At 33.6% G+C, this 26,121-nt stretch overlaps 1 protein-coding gene across 2 annotated transcripts; it reads left to right on the forward strand.

Moving 5' to 3' along the window:
- Positions 1 to 25,921, forward strand: LOC133183051 (uncharacterized). 2 transcript variants are annotated; one of them, XM_061317979.1, is made up of 19 exons: positions 1 to 364; positions 2,772 to 2,919; positions 3,119 to 3,201; positions 3,463 to 3,648; positions 3,995 to 4,117; positions 5,326 to 5,448; positions 7,509 to 7,583; positions 7,844 to 7,971; positions 9,363 to 9,449; positions 9,868 to 9,963; positions 11,983 to 12,096; positions 12,383 to 12,797; positions 12,986 to 13,114; positions 14,037 to 14,122; positions 15,122 to 15,189; positions 22,079 to 22,155; positions 23,062 to 23,197; positions 24,461 to 24,537; positions 24,659 to 25,921. In XM_061317979.1, exons 1-19 carry the CDS (start codon positions 34 to 36, stop codon positions 24,706 to 24,708), a joined length of 2,532 nt encoding a protein of 843 aa, XP_061173963.1. In that variant the 5' UTR covers positions 1 to 33; the 3' UTR covers positions 24,709 to 25,921. The 2 variants fall into 2 exon arrangements, with proteins under 2 accessions (XP_061173963.1, XP_061173964.1); XM_061317980.1 differs by having other exon boundaries at positions 3,466 to 3,648.
- The last annotated feature ends 200 nt before the right edge of the window (positions 25,922 to 26,121 follow it).

Below are 26,121 nucleotides of genomic sequence, written 5' to 3' on the forward strand. Positions count from 1 at the left end.
ATTCATGGGCCAGGGATGACTTAAATACTAACAATGGCTTTCAATAATGATCACATAACAACTGCAGTGCAGCGACTTTTGGAGGAACATTTCAATACGTTTTATCAGAGGTTTGAGTCCTTAGAATCCCGAGTTGAGGAAATCCATTCATGTGTTAGGAATCTCCAACAAGACTCTTCTGAGATTTTGAATATTGTTGAAGATTTGCAAAGTTCTGTCGATGCCACCAGAAAAACCTCACGTAAGACCAACAACTTAGTACGACGAATTTCTCAGAATCTGAATGGGCCTAATGACTTTTCCCGACTTTCTCGTCTCAAAAAAAGTCCGTATGGGTCAGGTGACAGCATCCAAACTCACTCAGGTGAGAGAGTGATAATAACACAGGATGGTTGCTATCACAGCTTAACATCATTAATAATCTAACTTAATTAACATTACATGTATAACAAATAATTGGTAAAGTCAAACCTTGAAAGAGAAAGTTGAATGCTGATAAGGATATAACAAATCTATGGACCCAACCTGCAATTCCAGCACAATTAGAATTACTTTTAAAATTGATCCAATTCAGTGGGCTCAGTTTGAGTTAACCTGTATATTTGAATGAATGGTACATGCATTATTGTATTCATAAATATTTTAGCTAGCATGTAAAAAAAATTGTGCACATACATGGGACAAGGACTAGTTGATACAATCAAACAAATTCATTCCTATATAAGTTTAATAAAATGGAAAAATCCTAGTTGGGGGAGGGGTTTGCTCCCCCCCCCCCCAATCCTTACTGGATCCCCATATGTTTAAATCAAGATTATTGCTATATGGCTTTCTTCACTACAATGTGATAATACAGCTTGAGTTCTGTTAACCATTCAAACAAACCTATTATATAAGTTAGGATACAAGCTAAAAATGAATATGACCAGATTAAAGTGACCAAATTAGATTATGGGGAATAACAAATTAAATTGAAGTGAAATTGAAATTCATCTACTGGTAGATGATAGAATTATATTGAAAACAACTTTATGTTCTAATTGAAGTCCCTTAATCAAAGATCAGGATCAAAATGTCAAGATTATATATTCTGAAGACATTATGAGTGATAAATTCTTATAAAATGACACAATATAGGCCCGTATCTCAGGCACCTGATGTTATTTATTAGATAGGGGGTATATTTTTATGCCCCACCATGAATATGGCCGGGGCATATAGTGTTTGTCATGTCCGTCTTCTGTCCTTTTGTCTGTCCTTCCATCGCGCTTTGCGTTTAGCTCAGTTCAAAGCTCATTTTCAAAGAAACTGTCCAAGATATTTTCATCAAACTTCATATGCTGATAGATATTGATTAGAGCTATGGAACTGCATCAACATTTTTGACCTTGACCTTTCCTTTGACCTTTACCTTACTTTTCTTAAATTAGTGTTTAGCTCAGTTTTAAAGAAACCATTCAGGATAGTGTTATCAAACTTCATATGCTGATACATACTGATGGGAGCTATTCAACTGCATCAACATTTTTTGACCTTGACCTTTCCTTTGACCTTGACCTCACTTTTCTTAAAAAAGTGTCAAATTTCATATGCTAATACATACTGATGTAAGCAATTCAACTGCATCAACATTTTTGACCTTGACCTCACTTTTATGAATTTGGGTTTAACTCAGTTTTAAAGAAGCCATTCATAATATTTTAATCAAAATTCATATGCTATTACATACTGATGCAAGCTTTACAACTGCATCAACATTTTTTGATCTTGACATTTCCTTTGACCTTAACTTCATTTATTTTAAATTAGTGTTTAGCTTAGTTTTAAATAATCCATTCCAAATATTTTTATCAAACTTAATATGCTGATATGTAAATGTGAGAACTATTCAACTGCATCAAAAATGTTTGACCTTGAACTTTCCTGTGACCTTGACCTCACTTTTCTTAAATTTGCATTTTGCGTAGTTTTAAAGAAACCATTTAAGATATATTTATGTAAGCTTATGCACTTATACATAAATTGGTGAGAATTTATTATCTATATCCAACTTTTTAGATTTCAATTTTAAAGAAACTATTCAAGATATTCTCATCAGATTTCATACACTAATACAAATTTTCATGTTGCATTACTAATATACCCATGGTGGGGCATTCATGTCCTATGGACATATTTTAGTTTTTTAATAAGAAAATGAAATAATGTCAGGTGCCCTTGGACCAGATTTTAAATTTGGACATGATTTAGAGTTCACTCCCCCCCCCCCCCCCTTTATTAGTCACAGGTGTCTGACCCTACCAAAAATATATCTTTTTATACAGTATTGCATGTGTATTACCAAGCTAGCTTCACCTAGAGCTGTACTAATCTTACTAGTCCAGTAACACTATTTTATCACTTTCTCTGGCTGCTAAATAAGCTTTTATGTTTATTTGTCCTTTGTTTCAGTATAACTGTTTCACCACTTTCTCAAGCTGCTGAATTAGATTTTTTATTGAATATGGTCATCTGTAATTTATATTTTATAACTGAAAAACCAAATCTCCTTTTCCCTAAGAAATGTAAGTAATTTGTGCAAACTAAGGCATTTTAGCCCCACCTCCCAAGTTTTTAAACTTCAGAAAACATGAAATTTTGATATGGTTTATGTTGTTTCATGTGCTCTGCAGCCCATGCCTTCCACCAAAAATTTTCCAAACAGTTTTACAGCTAAAAAAAAAAACAATTTCAAAAATTAATTATGGTGAATGATATTTAAATACATGCAGCCTCCAGTGACGAGTCTGGTGAAGCGATACCCCCGAGGAGAAGTCATCCTCCATACAGATCTGTCGTAGGAAGGCGTAGCCCAAATAATCACAGTCCTTCACAAGGCGTGTCAAAGAGGGCATCGCAGGAGCAACCAATAACCTTAAGGTACAACACAGACATAAAAGTTCTCTTGCACTTAATACTTGTGATGTAAACTAAATATTGTAGACAATGTGCTAAAGTGTATTTTAAGGCAACCTCAGAAGGTTAATAAGTAACACTATTTTTTTAAATATATGTAGCTATATTCATACTTCCTCAAAATAATCTACACTTTTTTTTTCCTTTTCTTGTAAATATTAAGATACTCACCATCAGAGCCTGTGAAATCTTGCCAGAATGGAGTATCTTGTGATGACAAAGGGGAGCTGAAAAATGATCTTACTGGTATTTTTTTTTTTTAAATCTTATTAATATACCTAGAGTTGCATGAACTTCAGTATCTTAATGTGCATCGATATCTTAAATAATATGTATTATATGTATATTTTACACAAATGAACAAGCAATCTGAATGGAAATCATATGTAAATGAAGATTCAAAAAATTTATTGCAAATTTTAGTAGGCAAAATGGAACCTGTAGATAGGGAATCTGTGGATTTCAAGCCTTTATCATCTGCAACTAACAATGGTAACAATTCCTTAGCAGCTAACCCCCAACCCACAGAACCAGTTGCTCCTCGACCATCAAGTAGTGAACTGCAGGAGGCATCTGCTGCCTCACGGCCTCAAGGAGCAGTTAGCTATGAAAGTCCAGAGCGCTTTTTAGAATCTATCAATATAGAAATCAGAGACCATAATTTAATGTCTGCACTAGGAAAGGTATTCAAAGGTACAGATATTTTGGCAAAACAGGCACTCTACATGTATATATTTCATCAGTTATTATACTGTTGCAAAAAAGTAATATGTATGTCATCATTTCTAAGGGGGTCATGCCCCGGTTTAATAGTTAAAAAAAGTTTTCCTATTTGAATACCGGTAAATTTTTTCTCTCCCTAGATTTGTGACTGGTAAAGTAAATGACTTATCTGCATAGTCCATTATTTTATAATCTTTTTTACTTTATTGTGGGATAATTTTGGCTTCAGTTGTTTTGGGGTACATTTATATAAATTTTATATTGTTGCTTTGCATTTGTTAATTGAACTCACCAATTTTTTCCACAACACTCACAGATTTTCCCTCCCACCCCAATTTCCCAACTGGACTCTACACCATTCTCTTGTTAGATGTCTCCAACAGTGTCAATAGTACCATCTTTAAACAAGTGGAGAATTTTGTGGGACAAATGGTGGATGGTATGTCTCATGCTTCATATTAGAAAATGCTATTCTCTGTATAACTTTGATTCATGTAAAATTGAACCATGCATAAACTCAGACATTTTTAGGGCCTGCAAGAATAAAGTAATCACTCTGTCTCTCTAGCTGTCTGTCTGTCATTCTCTCCATCCACTACTTGCCGGTGGAGGACTGAAAATGTTTACCTATACTTGGCACTCAGGGCCATTGAGCAGTGAGGGAATTCAGTTTATACGGTCTCATCCGAAGGACCGGTCTCCACATCCCCCAGTGGATTCAAACCCACGACATAAAGATCAGCTCCTTACTCCGCGACTCTAGATCTAGAGCAGACACTCTAACCACTGCACCATGCGGGCAACAGTTGGATAATAAAATCATTCTGTTACATAGGAAATATCTTTACTCTTTACATTGCATAATACGGTACTTGTTTCTATTCTTCAGATATTTCAAATTTCCTTTTTAATTTTTGCTTTATCAAGTTATATATTTTCCCATTATCACCACCATGGATGCACATTCTTAAGAGGGACCATTGCTGACTGGGCAGTTTTCTACTTTTAACCAGTACAAAGTATTGTATACAGGGAAAATTTTACACCCTGGATTTAACTTTTGTCCCTTTCCCCCTCATCCCAAGTGGGCGAATTCATGATGGAATGAATTCAAAATAGACAGAGTTATCTTTCATAACACAACTGTGTTTGGGGTGAATTTAAATTGGGGTGAAATCTTTTGCAAGTATGATAGGGCAAAAATAACACAGGCAAAAATAACCCTGTATACAGTACTTTAGTTTGAGAAATACTGTGAAACAAAGTTTCTGTGAACCTCTAATGCTAGGATTGGTAAACGAATTTTTTATCTGTAATTCATAGGGTTCAGTATTTTTTTTTTATCTTTACTTGTCATGTATATGGTATCTTTTCTTGATTTAGTATCACGGCAAAAATAAGGAATGATCCTTGTACAAATTGTATTTAGTTGAAAGGGAAAGGAAAAGCATAATTCATTTCTGAATTAACAGGGAAATGTCACCATTAAAAAAATGACATTCAGCATTGTTCACATCACTATTAATCTATTATACGGGAAAGTGGCTACACTCTGTGCTTGGAACCCTCTGCAATTTACACATTATTTTTCAATCTTGTTTCTCTTGCTTAGTGAAAAAAAAATCAGTTTAGTATTACATTCCATAGATGTGGAAAATTCAGCTGCAGACCACAACCTTGAGGAAATGATTGCCGTACTCACATTCGGGGGTCACTGTGAGGTCCTACAGCACTTTACCAATGACTACATGCCTGTCAAAGATGCACTGGGTATACAAAATTTATACTTCACTTAATTCTCCATTATACATGTGTAACAGGGGTATGGAAACACAAAACTCCTGTCAGGGTTCTTCACATATTTATTTCACAGTGGAGTGACACAGATTCATACTGATCATTATTATATAGCCCTGTAAATATCATAAAACAACAATAAATAGAATGTAAATGTATCACACATAATATTCCTTATTTTACATGAAGATAATCATTAGATTATCATCTTTTATATTTTACACATTATCGTCAAAGGAAGGTAACTCTCAAATATATAAATCTTTACATATTTCTCCCATAATAGTCATAAAAATATTCAAGATTATATAAAAACATATGAATCTCACCATTCTATGGGAATAGGCTTTCCCATGAATTTTCTAATATAGGGTACATGTGCAAGTGTCTATATGAATGGTGATCAATACAATGATATTTAAAAAATACTTTCTCTTTAAAAATATATCAATTGCTCACTTTGAACAATATCTGACATCAAATATATCTTTGATCATCATAAAAACATATAACCCAATAAACATCAAATTACTTCTATCCAATACTTAATATTGATCTTGTAATCAATAATAAATATACATCATAAAATAACTTTCTCTCAAATTCATTCATTCACTTTAGTAAGTGCAAATGGAAATAACTTTTGCATACTAAAGAATGAACATTTTAAGTATGAAATTTAGTAACTTACCAGAGAAGGAAATCTTAGGTCTAGTCAATGTCTTTTTTGTAAATACAGTTGAACTTCGATATCTCAAACACTGATACTGTAAACCAATTTTTATTCATGTGTGAGAAATATCCGCGAGTTTCGCGACCTTCTTTAACTCATGAATATTAATCGCCGCAATCCATTTATGTTGCTTTGTATTTGTAGAGAATGTTGCCTCAGTGGCAAAAATTAATTGTTGTGGATTGATTTTAAACAGACTAATCGCAAATAAAAGATGTCGCAAATAATAGTTGGTTTACAGTATCTCAAATACCATGGATATGTCTAAGTGATTTGGAAGTCCCATTACTTTATCCTTTTAAGTATTTTACCCTGGATATTTCGAATCCTTGGATATCTCAAAGTTATTTTTCGATCCAAATGAGTTTGAGATAAAGAGGTTTGACTGCATATGTTGTAAATATGTATGTCTGGTCTGATCAACCATGGAACAAAGAATGGTCATAATAAAGCGGGAAATACTCTAACCCAGTCAAGAAAACCAGTTGAATCCGACCTTTCAAATCGATGACCAATAAAAACCAAAATAACAATGGCAACTTCAAAACACCTGACCAAAGCCCTTAGGTGTATGAATAAGTACATGTATGTACAGGTAAGGGAGAACAAAGGGGTGGATCTAGGTTTTGAATAGCAAATGTAAATAAAAGTTAAAATATATTTTATGGTAAGTTCTATAACTTTATTTTACACAAATCCAACATATTACACATGTATATAAAAAAAGTATTAACTTGGATAATTCTCTAAATACATCATGAACAACTTACCCTCATAAAATTTTGGACTTATAAGGCTAGCTTTTTCATTTCTTGACAAAATTGTCTAATTTCACTGAATTTCTGCAAGGCATCAACTACAAAATCCATTTTCTTGCATTCTACCAGTATTCTTAGTTGCAGAGGCTGTTTAGTAATACATATGTACTGTATTTCCATTGTTGAAGCACGTAGTAATAGCCTGTAGGTCAAGAGTCATCTCCAAAATACACATGGCTTATGTAATTACAGTTGTACATATTATCTATGGAAAGAGTCCGCTAAAATTTCCATTGAATTTCTACAGGCAACCAGTTTTTCTTCTACTAAAATGTCCTCTAAAGTTCCTACTAAAATGTTCATTAACACTTTTAGAAATTCCACTTAAATGTCCTTCGTTCATTCAGGACTGTCAAGGCCTATGTTTACTTGCCATCATTTACAGAATTAAATCGCAAATGGATAGAGTTGTGCAAATTTTTTGGTATATGAATTAAAAATTGTAAGTTTATTGGCTTACTACATTAAATTTGTTTTTCAAGAAAAGGCCCATGTTGGCGGAAAATCTCCCTTGCTGTTCGGGCTGATCATGGCTATGGCTTACTGTAATAAGTTTGGTAAGTGATAATTTGATTAAAGTTTGAATGCTTAATTTTCAGTGGTGAGCTTAAGAGATTTTGGTTTTAAGATTTTTATGATTTACAAATATTTGAACATTAAAAAACCTGCACAATTTCAGCATTTTGAAAATCCTGTTAGCATCTTTTATATTGGGTATGGTTTTGATTAATCATTTTATTTTAGTTGTATGAATTCAATTTGAAATACGTTTTGTATAAAAGCATCAGATTTTTAAAAAAATTCATTTCTTTTTTAGCAAAGCGAGTAAAGGTAAATGGCCACATAATCACCCCCAGAATAATAATTTTTACTGATGGATATGCCACAGAGAGTTTAGAAAAGAATGCTTGTTTTGGAGGAGATTATGAACCTAATGCTAACAGGGTAAGCTCTTATATGAATAACTATTCATCTCACATATTGTAAATTTATATGTAAGATTTATCAAGTTATGAATTTTACTTTAAGTAATAATTACATTCGTATTAATTACAAATACATGTATGCTTACAAGCTGTTCTGTTAAGGTGGTATGGGATACCAAACGAAACTTCTCCTATATATTTATGTACCCAAATTAGAAGGATTTGAAATACCCCCACCTTTCAGTATATGAAAGTGTAATTTTAATAATTTTTTTTATTATTTTAATGAGAAATACAAAAACGATTTTTTTTCTTGCATAATTCTTTTTTCATAAGCTTAATATTATAGGCAGGTGTTTGCTAATATAAAGTGTTTATAAAAACAAAAATGACAAGAAATATGTCTTAGTATTTTTTTTAATTTTCAACAAAAATAAGCGTAAAAAACTGGGAAAACTTTATTTCGTGAAAACAGACGGATAACATTTCATGAAAGTCTACAATAAGAATGTATCTTAATATGTTAGCAAAGTGAAATAAACAAATTGAAAATATATATATAAATGGAAAATATAAAATGCATTTAAAATTTTTTGAATTAAAAGATCCGAGCGGAAGAGTTATCCTTCTTTATTTTCCAAGGGTTGAAAAAACCTGGGTGCTATTTTAGAAATGATGAGCATTTTTTCCCAACCATAAAAAAATCGCACTTTGTAGTTTTCAACTTTGAGCGGTTTTGAAAACAATGCATGGACAATCGCTTTCCAGGACGTGTCTTGTTTAGAGCAATTGCATTCATCTGAACGTTTTGGGACTATATACAACAGCTAGCTGATTTGTGACCAAACAGTTACTTCTTGAATTAAATAACAAAAAAGTCCAGCTCTGGTTAACGTGATAATTGATTGGTGATAATTCAGCACAATGTGAAGTAATCGCACTTATCCATGCCTCACCGCACACAAGGTGCTGTACAGTTACTCAAACAATTGAAATACAGCTTTTGCTTAAAAGTGTTCAAAAGCAGCAATGTTGAAACTACCTTTTACAGGGGTTTGCTTTTTTAAATGTCCGTTGTACAATTATAAGTAAATTTATATACTTGCGATTTTTTTTGTCTGTTTTTACTTAAAATGCCGACTTGTGAGAACTTGCATTGAAATAGGCTTCAGAGTGTTCTTTTCAACGGTGTATCTACAAATTTTGACCCGGTAATAAGCACTCATGCAAATCAAAACAATACTTCAAACGGAAATACGTCATAACGTGGAGGTATCCCATACTACCTTAATTGACAAATTTGGCTGTAATGCCTTTTCATAAGTTTTTCTTTATGTTACTCAAGTTTTGATTACAACTGGAGTATGAAAAAACTTGATTTAAGACTAATTATCATGTCTATATTTGTAGGTCCAGTCTGATTTATTTAAATTCCTTCCAGTTCTGGAACAAACTCCAGTCAGTGTTAGCTGTGTAGGTGTTGGTGAGTGCAACCAGGTCAGTATGTCCAAAGACACAGCCTTATTACAGTTTTAAGACATTGTACTGGTCAGGTCAGGGACAATACATGTATTAATTGTACTTGTACTATAGATACCTGTAATTGTGACTTAGCCAATCTGCATAGCGTCCAATCATAAAAAAAGTACTTTGGTGAAAAAGAAATAAAATATGGCTCAGAGAACAAAAAAGCATGGTGATGAAAATAAAGTGTTGAGGTCAGAAGTACATGTACACGTATGTAACAGGAATCTTTCTTTTAAAAAAAAAATACATAACCGTGAATAAACCATCATTTGGAACACACATTTATACTGTATATGCTGTTGCAGCTTACTTTCCAGTATTATTTTCATTCATTTAAAAAAAAACTTATCTGTGCTATACATATATATCTGATTTTCTCACTTTGTAGGTTTTCCTTCAAGACATTGCAAAGAGATGTCATGGACGCTTTTACTCACTATCTACCCAGAATGCACCAAAACTAGGTCGATATTACCTCTACCAGGTAGGCACACTGACATTCGTGCCATGTGTCTTTTACATATGATGCTCAAATCAAAGCTGGCAATTTATTATACTGTATACATTTAAAATATACTTGTTCTAAATGCTTTTTATAACTTTTGAATTGTTGTTTTTTTAATTTGTTTTTTTATATCCTGCCCTAAAAATGTAGAGATTATCAATTCATTTGTTCATTCATCAGTGCTTTAATTGTGGTAGTTTATTTGCTCACAAAAGGTTGTACATCAAATGATCAATTTAAGTCCTCCCCAACTAACATCATACTTCACACTTATGCCCTGTTCACACAGGGAGTTTAATTCAAATTAAATGTAAGTTACTGCCAATTAATTTTGAACCGCATTCACACAGAGAATTTAATGCAAGTCAATTTAATTGAAATTTATTTATTGCACATCAATTTACTTTGCATCAACTCCATGTGAATACTAAGCAAAGCTAATTCAAATTAAAATTTGATGCATGCATGATAGCACAATTAAGCCAAATGCAATTTGTTAGTGGTCAGATATAAATACTTAATATGCTTTTTTGAGTGAAAAACAAAGGAAAATTGAGTTTATCACTTAAAATGTGTACAGACACTATGATATTAATGTCAGATGTAATCTGCTCTGCATAAGGTGTTGTGATTTGCAAATGACGTCATAAAAGCAATACTCTTGAAATAAAATTCTAATGCATATTAGTTTATTTCGCATTAATTGTCATGTGACATCACACAGAAGTTGTTCTCTATTATGTAATTAGTTATGACTTAGATATAGAGCCATAACTCAAGGTTAATTTGACTTAGATATAGAGTCATAACTCAAAGTTCATTTGACTTAAACATAGGGTCATAACTCAAAATTCATTTGACCTAGATATAGAGTCATAACTCAAAGGTCATTTGACTGCAACATAGAGTCATAACTCAAATGTCATTTGACTTAGATATAGAGCCATAACTTAAAGTTCATATGACCTAGATATAGAGCCATAACTCAAAGGTCATTTGACTGAGACATATAGTCATAGCTCAAAGTTCTTTGACTTAGATATAGAGACATAACTCAAAGGTCATAGATATAGAGCCATAATTCAAAGGTCATCTGACAGAGACATATTGTCATAACTCAAAGTTCTTTGACTTAGATATAGAGACATAACTCAAAGGTCATTCGACTTAGATATAGAGTCATAACTCAAAGGTAAGTTGGCTTAGATATAGAGTCAGAACCAAAGTTCATTTTACTGAGGTATAGAGTCATATTTCAAAGGTAATTATGGCTATTGCATTGTTTGATTGTGTTTATTATTATTATTATTTTATCACTAGATTCTTCACAAGATAGCTGCAGTTGCTCAGGTTGTGATTTTGATTCAAGGTCAAGCTCCAGGGCTATAAAACTTGGATGAGCCAATGTTAATTGTTTCACTTTTACATAATGAATATAAAGGGGGACTGATTGAGACACCAAAAGTGATCTCTGATCTTAATTTTAATGCCTTGGAGCCTGGTCATTGTAGCTCTTGAGGTTAACCTTTTGTCAGGATATAAATATCTCTGATGCCAGATATGAGAATAACAATTCTTTTTGCATATATCTTGAACCCCCCCCCACCCCCCCCACCCCTTGATTTTAAGTAGAATTTTTAGCAAGGATTTAATTTTGGCATTATTAGCAAGGGTGCTGAGATCGCTAAAATTGAATATCACTAAAAATTAATTGCGTTTTATTTGTAATAGCTCCTTTAGTGAGCATTTTAAAATTGCTAAAATTACTTCTCGCTAAAAATAAAATACCAATTTTAAGGACAAATCACTAAATTTGAGTCTCGCTAAAATTACCACTTATATGGCATATCTAGAATAATCATAGAAGATTAAAGTTAGGGTATCCCCTTCATCCATTTAATTACAATCAGTGTCCTACCCCCCCCCCCTTTTTTTTTAATCTTTTGAGAGGAATAACTATTTTTATTTTCCAATAGAATGATATTGTTTATGATCTAGGATCCAGTAACAAGGGTAAAAAGTGCTCTTAGTCAGCCAGGAAATGCCCAGAGAGATCTCCAAGACATTGTGTATGAATTCACACAGAAATCACACTTCAGTGACATAGACAAGGTTTGTTTACTTACTGTTACATTATCTGTGCATGTATATTCTTGTCTATTTCTGTGTATAGTGAGAAAAGTACAGACTTTTAAAGTTCTTCCATTTTAGAATTTTTCCTTCATTTGAGATATGATGAACAATTGTTCTTATTTAAGGACATCTACACTAGCTTAGTGTTTCTGATGGCCCTTTCCACTCTCGAGGATGGGCAAAGTATATCAGGAACACATTGCTGTTGATTTGATTTGCTGAAATCATAATTTTTTTTTTATCTGAATTTCCCTTTCATCAACAGGAGGAAATTCGGGAGCTGTTAAGGCTTGATCATATCAAATGTCCAGTTCCTGTTCCACAGCCTGACAACATAACCCCTAAATCCCCACCACCAAAGCCTGAAATTCAGCCCACCCCAATAGTGTCAGAGCCCCCTCAACAAAGTTCACCATCTGAACCTAGTAATATTCAAGGTGATTGTAATATACCGCCGTCAAAACCACCTGAGAATGTGAATATACCCCCCACACCCTCCACAATGGATGTTCTTCCCTCATCTCCAGAAGTGGAGCGCTCTGATGGAGAGCTGTTTGATGAATATGGACCGCCCTGCAATCGATGTCATGCATGGGGATCACGTGTCATCAGGGGAGAGAACTGGAAGTGGCATGATGATCAGAATTCACCTGGAACTGTAGTCGCACACAAATCTGAGGGTATATATGCTTTGTGTATGCTATAAATTTAATTGCATGTAATGAAAGTTTAATTTATGTGTAGTTCCAAGCTATGATGATTCATAGTAAGTCAAGAATTTTATCATATGGAAAGAAATTGGAAGGGTTGTACCAATATTCCAGAAAAGGTAACAACCTTGATAGCAAAGTGTTGAAATCATTGACAGGAATGGTTGTTGTGAAATGGGACTGTGGGTCACATGGAGAATACCCTCAAGATAACCTGTACAAAATCACTGAACCAAGACGGCTCAAGCATGGAGAGGTCATTGAAGTTGGATGTTCGGTTAAGCGTGGTAAGGGAGATAAACATTCTACTCACTTTATCAGAAAGTTCAAGGGAGCTGTACTGATCACACATTATCCTCTGTATGTGTTTACCTGTTAGTCATATACTTTCAAATTACTACAATCAAGTTTATCTGTCATTAGTTACTGAATATTTGCAATTGGTATACTCAATTTACTCTCCAGAAGTACAACAATGGTTGCAAAAATGTGGAAGAATTATCTTTCACAGTCTACACTCAATTTTGTTCATTTGATGTGCCCTCTTCTTCTAAGAAAAGATAGGAAATAAAGAAAATAAGGTTTCATCATTTATTAATTGACAACCACTGGACTAAATAGCATATGACAGAAAGCATTGTCATTTAGGTGCCGATTCTTATTTGATAAATCATGTCTCCACTCAAAACCAGAATGAGAGTTGGGTAAGAGTAGATGTTGTGTCCAAAAATTTTACTAAAGTATTTTGCAGTCTTTTCTTTCAGATCCGAAAGTCTGTAATCATTCATAAAGATATTTTTTTTACATCCAGTATTAATTAATAATAACAATTCTATTTTTACATCAGTAAAGTGAACACACAGCTGATTCGTGCGATATAAAAGGTACCAAGTACAGATGTCTATGTTGCTTTTCCTAAATATATACAGTTTCTTTTGTTATAGTGGGTATTAATACTAATACATATGAGATGAAGAAGGTATTAAATTTCCTATTGCCTTCCTTAACATAACTAGGAAATGCACATGATCATCTGAAGAACAAGAAACCTACCTGGTAGTTAAACTGTGATGGGAAATAACATTAAGGAAAGTTAAGGAAATAAATACATACATGTACTTCTGGCAAAAAAAAATCTATAAGTGGAAAAATGAATCCTATGGATATATTATGAGTAACATTCTAGGGTGTGATTTTCTTTTCTGACAGGACCTGACTGGAAGAGAGGGGACGAGGATGGTGGACCATCAACCATAGGGACTGTCATCCGTAAACACAAGAACAACACTGTCTCAGTTAGTATTTTCCTCATGTATTATGTTTTTAGATCACCTCAGTCACTCAGATGACCTATAGCTAGCTCATTTTGTCCATTCTTATGTGTCATCATGCTGTCGTGAGTCGTGCATTGACATTTAAACACTTTCAACTTCTTTTCTGGAAATGCTGAACCAATTTCAATTAATTTTGGTACATAGCATTTATAAGTGAAAGGGAAATATAGATTTGGAATTTCATGGTCTCTGCCTTCCTTGAGCCTAAGACGTTGGGCCAAAGCCATCAAAACTGATGCAATTTTCAAAATATTTTTTGTTAATTCCTTGACATCAAGCAGTCAAACTGTTGGCATGACTGTAATATGCAATGAGCCATCTACCAAAATTGTGAAATTCATGGCTTCTGAATACTGGGTTTGGACTTCGGAATGGGGTTGTCATGTATTGGAAATGCATTATATTTTATAAAAATTTCTTCTTTACTCCTGAACATCTAGCAGGAAACTATTTGCATGATAATAGTGAGTACTCGATATTTAACTTAAAATAGTGAAATCCGTACCCCAGGGTCTATGGTTCAGTCCATAAGTAGGGGGTAAGTTGGTTGTACATTGAAAATAAATAATAACTTTACTCATGGAAATCTGACAAACTTTTTTTACATGACTTAAACCTCTATTATTATTATTTTGAAGGAAGGGGGGGGGGGGTGTCTAAAGTTGAAAGTTTGGAATGTTCAAATTAAAAAGAAAAGATTCTTCAATTGTTTTTTTTTCTTGTGTCAGATCATAATGAAGAGGATAACACCTAGTAAAATTATGTCATTGCTAGCAAACATTCTATTGATTACACATTAACTTATCTTTAATCTTTGCATTTTTATAATTGTTTCCTTGGAAATGACAGACATCCTTGTGCTCTGAGGTCATGTATATGTCACAGTAACAATACTCCACACTAATTATGATGTCTGTGTGATTAATCTGTAATTGAAGCAACACAATGTTTCTCTTTAAGGTGGTCTGGCCGATTGGTATTGTTGATCGTTACAGTTTTGGAGAAAGAGAAAAAGAAGTGGAAGTGGTGTAAGTAAAATTATCAGCAGCTTCAGGCAAAGGATGTATTCATCGTAACTGAAGAATTGACCTATAGGAGAGAACAATTTTCCAGAAAAAATCCCATTTCAATATCAATATCTATGTTCATTAGTTAGTTTATACTGTATATATGTCTGAATTTTTTAAATTTGCATTTTGAACCCAAAACTGATTATTTGCAATTTTAAGATTAATACCTTTAAAGATGGCTTAAACAGCATTTCACCATTTATAAGCACGACGATTTTTCATGAATTTTGGCCTAGAAGTCCTTATATTTTATTATATTTTATTATGTTCTGATCTAAGGAATAATTTAAAATAGAATTTTTTAGGGGCACCCCTGCCCTGAGGTTGAAATTCACAAAAAAACATGCAAAAAATAGGAAAAGCTGTTTTTGACAATGTGGTTTATATCTATACTGCCACACATCAAAGTCAACATAGCTCGGTTCGAGCTTTAACTCTCATTACCTTTGTAATTTTTTAAAGTCGTACTTTGAATCCACCTGGTGCCAAGCTTTTTTACATTTTTAAATTCTTGCCTTTAAAGCACTTTTTTGTATTTAATTTTTTTATTTATTTGATAGGGATTTGTATTTTCCTTCAATTATCTAATCTTTAAGGAGGCTGGGGGGTCAACAAAGTAACCATCAGTTATAACTTAATTTTTTAGATATATGATATCTTAAGCTGTCAACTATCATTTGGCAAAGAAAAATTGCATACATTTTAGTTTTAGAATTGGATCATATTTGTATATCTTTATATGGAGCTCTTCTTCTAAAGGAGATCAATATAGTCTGAAAATGGCCACAACCCCCTAGCCCTCTTAATGCATGTTCATTCTAATCTAACTAAACTGCAATCAAGCAGAACTATTCATCTGTGTAGCACACTTTCTTTGAGGTCAAGAACTAATCACAGTGTGTTAAATCAATTCAATATCAATTCAATATTTACAATTACATACACTTTTGAAGACAATGAACCAAGTTTTTTAACAGTATAGGGCTAATTATCCATAATTTCTCTTCCTTTGATTTCATATCATCAATGGCATCTTTTATAATTTTCACAGAAATGTGTTGTAAAATAAAATGCACACATACATTTCAAGTTAATTACAAATAAATTAGAAATAAATGATTACATGCTTGTAGCCTAAACTTATCTACTGAAATTAAAATCAATAAGCTTTTCATGAAGGCTGAAACCAATTCTGTCCCTACAGCTAGGTTACTTCTTTTCTTACCACAAGAGCATTCTTTGTAGATTACTGATTGGATGAAAACAAAAATGATACATTGAAAATTTCTAATATGAAAATTCATCCATAATTTTATCAAACATCAGGCACAAGATTCTTTTCTACTAGTGACACAAAGCATGCAATATTTATTTTCAAATACATGTATTCAGAATTATTTAAACAGAATTAATTTTAATTAATTACGAAATCTAATCTAACCTAATTAAAACTGATAGGTAAATACGTCAACTTTAATTTTCATGTGATAAAAAACGAAACTAAATCATACTTACAAATACATATATAAATAAATTGAAAAACTAGAATGATTCTTAAAAATATTTTGAGCATAAGTCTGGCTTAGCTAGGACCCAGCTAAGTCCGTTTTATGTTACGGTTTAAGACATACTTAGGTAGTACTTAGACAGGTCTTAAGATTGCACCTAAAACATACTTATGACCCTACTTAAGTCAAAAACATAGCAAGCTTTATGTTATGACCCCCAGATGCCTATGGCAGAGTGTTACAATTGAAAAAAGTGTATCTGCATTTGCAGATAATACTCTGATGAACAACATTTTTAGCTCACCTGGACGAAGTCGAGATGAGCTTATGCTATACCCCTGGCGTTGGCATCAGCGTTAGCATCGGCGTCCCAGTTAAAGTTTTAGGAGCAAGTCCCATTCCCAAGTAACTATAAGCCCTACCTGGACCAAACTTGCATGGATGATGCATCTAGGGATGGACACTACCACACTTGCTTCAGATGCTGGATCTGACCTAGATTTTCCAGATGAGTGACCAGGTTAAAGTTTTTGGAGCAGGTCCATTCCCAAGTAACTATAAGCCCTACCTGGACCAAACCTGCATGGATGATGCATCTCATCCTCGCAAGCCAGGGGTCCTGAGTCAACACATTGCCGTTGGACCCCTGGCATATTTCATTCAATATTTGTGGGCTGACTGTAGCGACGTCTTTCGGAAAAATTACAAATCTTGATTGTTTTTCTTATCTCTCAACCAATCACATAAAGCCATTCTATGATAAACAACTTGTAACACGTGCATTTGATGTGTCAACTGAATCCTTGTCTAAGTATTTATGAAAGCTTTAATTTGATTGGTGCTTCTCAATGAGAGAAGCAAGCCCATGATTATTGAATGAAATATGCCAGGGGTCCAACGGCAACGTGTTGACTCAGGACCCCTGGCTAGCGAGGATGGATGCATCTAGGGATGGACACTTCCACACTTGCTTCAGATGCTGGATCTGACCTAGATTTTCTAGATGAGAGACCAGGTTAAAGTTTTTGGAGCAGGTCCATTCCCAAGTAACTATAAGCCCTACCTGGACCAAACCTGCATGGATGATGCATCAAGGGATGGACACTTCCATACTTGCTTCGGATGCTGCATCTGACCTAGATTTTCTAGATGAGTGACCAGGTTAAAGTTTTTGGAGCAGGTCCATTCCCAAGGAACTATTAGCCCTACCTGGACCAAACTTGCATGGAGGATGCATCTGGGGATGGACACTACCATACTTGCTTCGGATGCTGGATCTGACCCAGATTTTCAATATGAGTGACCAGGTTAAAGTTTTTGGAGCAGGTACCCAATTATAAGCCTTACCTGGACCAAACCTGCGTGGATGATGCATCAAAGGAAGGACACCACCATACTTGCTTCAGATGCTTGATCTGACCTACATTTTCCTGATGAGTGACTAGTTTAAAGGTTTGGGAGCAGGTCTATTCCCAAGTGATTATTTAAGCCTTACCTTGACCAAACTTGCGTGGATAATGCATCTAGGGATGGACGCTACCACACTTGCTCCAGATGCTGGATCTGACCTAGATTTTCCAGATGATTGACAAGGTTAAAGTTTTTGGAACAGGTACCTAACTATAAGCCTTGCCTTGACCGAACTTGCATGGATGATGCATCTAGGGATGGACACTACCACACTTGCTTCAGATGCTGGGTCTGACCTAGATTTTTCAGATGAGTGACCAGGTTGAAGTTTTTGGAGCAGGTCCATTCCCAAGAAACTATAAGCCCTACCTGGACCAAATTTGCATGGATGATACATCTAGGGATAGACACTACCATATTTGCTTCAGATGCTGGATCTGACCTAGATTTTCCACATGAGTGACCAGGTTAAAGTTTTTTTGGAGCAGGTCCATTCCCAAGGAACTGTAAGCCCTACCTGGACCAAACTTGCATGGATGATGCATTTAGGGATGTACACTAACTAACCTGCTTCGGATTCTGGATCTGACCTAGATTTTCCACATTAGTGAATTTTAGCCATATTTTAACCAAATTAGCATGGATGATGATGTATCTAGAGATGGACACTTCCAGACTTGCTTTGGATTCTGAATCTAATATTGATGAATATTAATCTTGGGATGTACACTAACTAGGAAAAAAATATGTGAGATTTGCCTTACTTATAGATAACATTCGTCGAGGTGAGCTTAGTAATCTTTGATTACCTATGTTTTACCTTGTCACCAGAAGGACAGACAAACCTGGTACAGGACCAGTAATTTTACATGGTTATTGGTCCTATTGACCTGTGAATTAAAATGCTAAGCTGTGAACACAGTGTACATGCATGCATATGATATTTGAATTACATGTATATATTTTATATATTAACAAAGAAAATATAAATTCTATTCTTTCAAAAATATCAATTTCATTAAGGCTCATTGACATTTGAATTAATTAATCACTGGAGCAAAATATGAGTAAAACCATAATTATGTACAGTTGAACTTTGGTATCTCAAAAACTGATATCTCAAATACCATGGATATGTCAAAGTAATTTGGAAGTCCCAACCACTTATTCTTTAAGTATTTTACTTTTGATATCTCAAATCTAGAATAGGTTCCGGGCAGATTAGGGGATCAAACTTTTACACTGAAATATAAAGAAAAAAAATCTAAGATCTTCTCAAGAACCACTGGGCCAGAAGAGATGAAACTTATTTGAAAGCTTCCTGAGATACCAGGTAATGTAAATTCTTAATGTACAAATCATGGCCCCTGGGGTAGGATGCAGATACAATAGGGGTAAAACTTTTATAATGAAATAATAAAGGAAAAAAATCTTCTCAAGAACCACTTGACCAGAAGGGATGAAACTTATTTTAAAGCTTGCCGAGGTATTGTAGATTTTAAATTGTTCAAATTATGGGTAGTGGGTCCACAATATGGAATCAAAGTTTTACATTGAAACAAATAGCAAAATTCTTTAATAATCCTCTTCAGAACCACTGGATCTGAAAAGTTAAAACTTACGTGAAACCTTCCTAATATAATGTATGTTCTAAATAATTAAGAAAAAAGAACAGGGTACTGTAGTTAGGGGCCACAATAGGGGAGTTTTACAAAGTTTTACAAGGGACTTTATTGGAAATAAGTTGTTTGAAAATCTTCTCAAGAACCAAAATTGCACCGTTCATTTGCAAACAATTCCACCATGTTTGCTTATGATGTTGATGCCTGTTCAGGGTTTGACACTTAAGGTAGTCCACTAGCCCAAGACAACTGAATAGTAGACTTTTAACATGAGAGAAAGTCTTCAAAGTCTGCATTATTTATCAGTTTACTTTTTGCTTTATTTGCCTTCATGAGTACATTAGAGAGGTTGAGATTTCATACATGTACATGTACGGGTACGTCTAGTAGAAGAATTCCCTAAATTCCTCGTGTATTACGTCATCAGTTTTAACATTGACAAATTTTCTACATGTTCCTACAACTTGTAGAATGGCATCTACACGTAAGTGTAAACTTGTAGCTTTATACCGTAATAAAAATTAGTTAATTTATGTGTGAAAATGATATTGTTGTTCATTATTTAGAATTTAAGGTTTCAGGAACACTTATTTTGAAATTGACCATGTTTTGTTCACTAACTTAAGTCAAACTAATGTCACAAAACTACTAAATAGTTGAAACAGAGACACCGACTGCAGTCTACACATTCATGTTACACGTCATTAAAATCTCAACAGACAAATTACAAAAAACATGTACGTGTATGTCAAAGTTTGTGCATACGTACACATATGTGTACAAGTTTAAAATCTCAACCTCTCTATTATTGATTACAAAACATTGTCTTCTTCAACTAACTTTACTTTCAGTCCAATAGAAAAGTCCCCCGTTTTTAGTGCCTTTATTTTTAAACTAGTTTTAGAAAAAAAGTGTTCTAAAGACTGTTATCTCCATAATTATTCTCCTATGAGTTTCATCTTGGTTTATTGAATAATATTTTGTAAGGAAAAAAAGAACCACCTTTATGTTAAGTTAAACTACAATAACTAGAAGTCATTTCTTGTTACAAAAACTTTATTTTCCTTCCTTGCCCAAACTTTCAAAAAAGTTTGAGATTATTCCATACATGGGTAATATAGTTATAGCACAGAGAATTCACTATTCAATTGCCCCCTGGCCTTGATTACCTTATAAAAGGATCATGATACACCTTTAGAATATGATACACCTCTATGATGCACTATAGGATCGATACATCTTTAGGTCATGATACACCTTTGAATCAAGATACGCATTTATATCATGAAAAATAGTTATATCTTGATATATCTTTAGATCATGATACACCTTTTGATAATGATACACCTTTAGATCATGATACAACTTTAGATCATGATATACCTTTAGATCATGATATACCTTTAGATCATGGTACACCTTTAGATCATGATATACTTTTAGATCATGAAATACCTTTAGATCATGATACACCTTTAGATAATGATACACCTTTAGATCATGATATACCTTTAGATCATGATAAACCTGTAGATGATAATGATAAACCTGTAGATGATAATGATAAACCTTTAGATCATGATATACCTTTAGATCATGATATACCTTTTGATCTTGATACAGCTTGGATCATGATGCATCTTTAAAGTGACCATAACACCTCTTTAGAATGACCATGATGCATCTTTAGATCTTGATACGTCTTTAGGTCACATTGAACAGTTTTATGATGTTTTAATTTATTCCTGTCAAGAACTGCATTGGTATAATCTGAGAAATAATTTGTGAAAGACTTAGAAATAACTGCAGCACAACAATATGTGTTTTCCTTCCTGAGGAAGACTGGGTCATGAGGAAGGGGAGGGAGGGGTGTTCCAGTAATATGGCTAAAATTCACTAATGTGGAAAATCTAGCTGGTCTGTTTATTCAAAATATGTTTCAATATATGTACATTGAAGTTCTTGAATGAAATTTTTCAAAAAGATACTATACACAAAACTTCTAAATTTAACCTTATCAAATTTCCTCACATTTTTCCTTCGTCTGAATAGAACATAGATTGCTTCCTGTTAATTAGGAGTTATTTATTGCATCACACAGATGGTTCTTATATCCTGTATGCTAGTTAGGTATATTGCTGGAAATTTGACAGGGCAGTCAAATTCCACTGATGTAAGAGTGTGTTTTTTTAAGAAGATCAATATTAATCTTGTCATTCCTGGAAAATAGGAAATAAAATAATATCACTAGCTTAGTCAGGGCCAAGTTTCCAGAGCTGTAAAAATAATTTTGCGTTTTTTTGACAGGAGTAGTGACGCGGCATCTCCTCCTCCAATGCCTTTTGCAGAGGGGCCAAGGGAATCCGACACAAGACAACCTATGGGTGAGTAATTTTAAAGATTGTGCAAAGCAAAATTGAAAAGGGGTGGTGGAAATTCAGACAACCAGCCAGACAGAGCAGTCTTAATAATCATTCCAATCATTAACTCAGACAGAGTAAAAGGAAAACCGAACCTGATCATACATGTTACATAGGGAATATCTTTAAAAATCTTCTTCTCAAAAACAACTAAGCCATTATCACTCATATTTATATAGAAGCAGGCTAAGGAATACCTTAGAATCAAGTAGAATCAAGGTTGTTCAAATTATGACCCTCAGGGGTTGGGGCAAAACAGAGGGTAAAAGATTTACATAAGAATATATAGGAATCATCTTTAAAAAATCTTCTGCTCAAGAACAGCAAAGCCATGATTAATTATATTATTATAGAAGCATCCTCAGGTAGTGTAGATTCATATTTGGTGAAATTTAGGGTGGGTAGAGTGGGGCAATGATGATGTACAGAGCAATCAGAGTTTTATATAGGAATACAAAAAAAAAATCTTTAAAATTTTTCTGCTCAAGAACTGCAAAGCCATGATTAGTAATACTGATATGGAAGCATCCTTAGGTAATGCAAATTTAAGCTTTTCAATACTAAACTGATTTCTGCTTTTTCCTAGCCAATGTGCTCAGGTGAGCAATATGGCCCATGGGCCTCTAGTTTTTGTTAGTTATGTTATGTTGATGGAGATGAAGATGGACAAGCACAACATGCCAGTTTTTTTTAAATTCCATATATCCTTCATAAGAGACGAGATGACATTATGAACCTCACCTCCTTCCAATCCTTTGCATCCTATTGTTAAGAAAACCTATTGCTTTCTGATCAGAACTTTTAAAGAAATTCAATTTTTAACCAACTTCATAGGGAAAAAAATACAATTCTCGTTGCAAACTTTTTTAGAAGGAGAAGTTATACTTTGGCAGTGGATTGACGAAACAAATATGCTCCATACACTCTCAAAAGAAGAGTCAGCAAAGCTGGAAGATGTCTACCAGAAGAAAACTGGAACAACACTTGTAGGATACAAGGGTCTACAGTGAGTATTTATATAGGCATATTTCAGTGTATTTCAGAAGTCTGGGCCAATACTTGTAGGATACAAGGGTCTACAGTGAGTATTTATTTAATCACTGTCTAGTTAGTAGAGTATGCCAGGGCATCAACGATAGTTGGAAACGTGGGATAATTTGCATAACGGGCGAAGCCTGTTATGCATAAATTATCCCACGTTTCCAACTATCGTTGATGTCCCTGGCATACTCTACTAACTAGACAGTGATTCCTTATATTTCCATTTCATTGTGAAATAAAATTGTAAATTTAGATTTTAAAAATTTAGACTAATAGATTTGAATTACACGAGGTCTCACATGTCAATTACAATAGTCCCCGCCCACTGACGTAAAACACAAAGACAGCCGCACGAGGATTACATGCATATTAGGCCTTCTTACCACCTGACCTTTCGCTTGGTGAAATTTACATTCCAGTAGAATGATCAAGAAATCAACTCAACTAACTTTCAAAGAGTTATCAAAGAGAAAACAAATAGAAATGGAAATATATAGGCATATTTCAGTGTATTTCAGAAGTCTGGGCCAATACTTGTAGGATGCAAGGGGCTACAGTGAGTATTTATATGGGCATATTTCAGTGTATTACAGAAGTCGATGACATTTATAGGATATAACAGGCTAGGTGAGTATTTATATAGGCATATTTCAGTGTATTACAGAAGTCTAGGATGATATTTGTAGGATACAAGGGGCTAGGTGGGTATTAATAGGCATATTTCAGTGTATGGCAGAAGTTTGGAATGGTACTTGGAAGATACAAGGGGCTACAGTGAGTATTTATTAGAAATATTTCAGTGTATTACAGAAGTTTAGGACAATACTTGTACAATACAGGGGGTGCTGTTAGTACTCAGAAGCATATTCCAGTGTATTAAAGATTATTAATAAAGAAGTGAAAAAGAGGGCCCTGTGACTGTTGTCATTAAGACAATACAGTATTATAACTCTTACTTTTTATGCTTGGTAGGTACCAGTCATCTTCCCTAGCCGAGGGCTTCTGATTCCCTACTCTCATTTCTGAGGAGAGTAGCAGATCAGAAACCCATGGCTAGCAAAGATGGGTGCCAGTATGAATGTATGTTACAGAAACTTCTGGAGATTTCATAACAGTCTAAAACTCTTCTCCAATAATTTCTAAGATCAAATTGAATACATATTAATATTGTACATTATTTAAGGTACTGGATCATTGATTTATGTAACCACTATTTTTTTTTTTTTAGACTCCGCTGCCAGCCCACTCAGATGAAGTATAGGGATTGTGGGGGAAAGAGTAGAACTGGAAAATTGATTCGTAAAGGTACAGACAATTTTATTACTGCGGCACTTCCTCTGTTTATATTTTTCTGAAAATCAACCACAGTACTATAATTAAAGTTATGTAGTTAAATGATATACTTTTCATATTTTTTTCATTTCAGTGTGCAATCACGATGAAGCTGAAACATATTATTGCATTGAAACATTGTAATAACAATGAAGAAGCATTAGGAACTGCTAAAATACAGCTAGTATATGGAACCATTCATATTCTGGTGGCTTAAAGCATAAAATGAAAAATACAAGGCAGATTTCTAGTACAAATATTTTATTTTTAAGACTGGTGTTTTGGTATAGTCAGATTTATGATTCTTTTTTCTCAGATATTCTGATATCTACATCATATGTGATTACATTTATGTATAGCTTATATTTCTAATCAGGAACCATCTATTTTGTGTATTTGCAAAAATTAGTCGTCGGGGATAGATTTCAAACTGACAAGTAAAGCTGTCTGTAAAAATTTATCATTGAACAACAAAAAAAATTGACTGCATATAAATAGGTATCACATGTAAAGATGTGATGAAGTTTCAATGCTTCATCTTTACAATATTTATCTGAACAATGTTGTTCTTATTTTAGGATTTCAATATTTCACTGCTCAGTGCCTGCAAAACAAATGTATATTCTTGTATTAAAAGTATGATTAAGTGTTTGTTATGCATGACTCTCTTTGATATTATTTGCTATTTATTATTTATACAGCAAATTGACTGAACTTTTTTTGGTTGCTGCTGTAGGTTCAGTATTGTACATATGTAATTTTGATAGGATTCATTTTTAGTCACTTGGACACAATGCTTCAAGTAATTGTTATTCATAAATGCCACCAAAAAATGATGTTATATTAATACATTACATAGAAATATTGATACCGCTGATTCATGATTATGCAAAGCAGTCCCTTATCACAGGTGCTTGTTTCATAGGGTATGCTAGACTGTTCAAGTCTTACAGAACAAGGATACTGTATGAAACAAGCAAATGTGTTCTTAACCTATAATTATGCTAAATTTGGAATGTGCACCAACAATATTTAAGCTGAAGGAATTTATTTTAGTATTCAATATTTTGTGTACATTAAAAAGGACGTGTATTTGATGTTACTTGTAATTCACTATATCCTAATGAGTAAACTTTATTAATTAGTACTTCAAAGGTAAAATAGAGACTCTGTTATAAAAATGTTCACTATAATTTTGGATGGCAACGATTAATTAAACATCACTTGCATTAATATTATTTTAGCACCTTTAAATATTTTTTATTCACTATTTAATCATTGTTATTTTATGGGGAGGGGGGTTATCAAATAAGAAAGATGGAATATGTGTAAGTTGCATCAACTCATGTACCATACAGGGAGTTTGTATAAAACTTAATTCCTGTTTGTTTTATATATATATATATATATATATATATATATATATATATATATATATATATATATATATATATATATATATATATATATACCATTTTGGTATGCAATGTTAATTGGTGAATGAAGTCTTTTAGAATTTGTGAATTTCTGTGAATTGATGTACATGCATGTATCTAA

The sequence above is a fragment of the Saccostrea echinata genome, unplaced genomic scaffold (assembly GCF_033153115.1).
Source record: "Saccostrea echinata isolate AGI-Se365-2 ecotype Australia unplaced genomic scaffold, CSIRO_AGI_Sech_v1 ptg000009l, whole genome shotgun sequence".
In the NCBI taxonomy this organism is placed as follows: Eukaryota; Metazoa; Mollusca; class Bivalvia; order Ostreida; family Ostreidae; genus Saccostrea; species Saccostrea echinata.

What these genes read in the sequence shown, in the direction of transcription:
- LOC133183051 (XM_061317979.1), top strand. Translation starts at nt 34, where the DNA reads ATGGCTTTCAATAATGATCACATAACAACTGCAGTGCAGCGACTTTTG. An exon ending in ATGAACCTAATGCTAACAGG is followed by an intron (nt 7,972 to 9,362) that starts GTAAGCTCTTAT and finishes CTATATTTGTAG; the next exon opens with GTCCAGTCTGATTTATTTAA. An exon ending in AGTCGCACACAAATCTGAGG is followed by an intron (nt 12,798 to 12,985) that starts GTATATATGCTT and finishes AATCATTGACAG; the next exon opens with GAATGGTTGTTGTGAAATGG.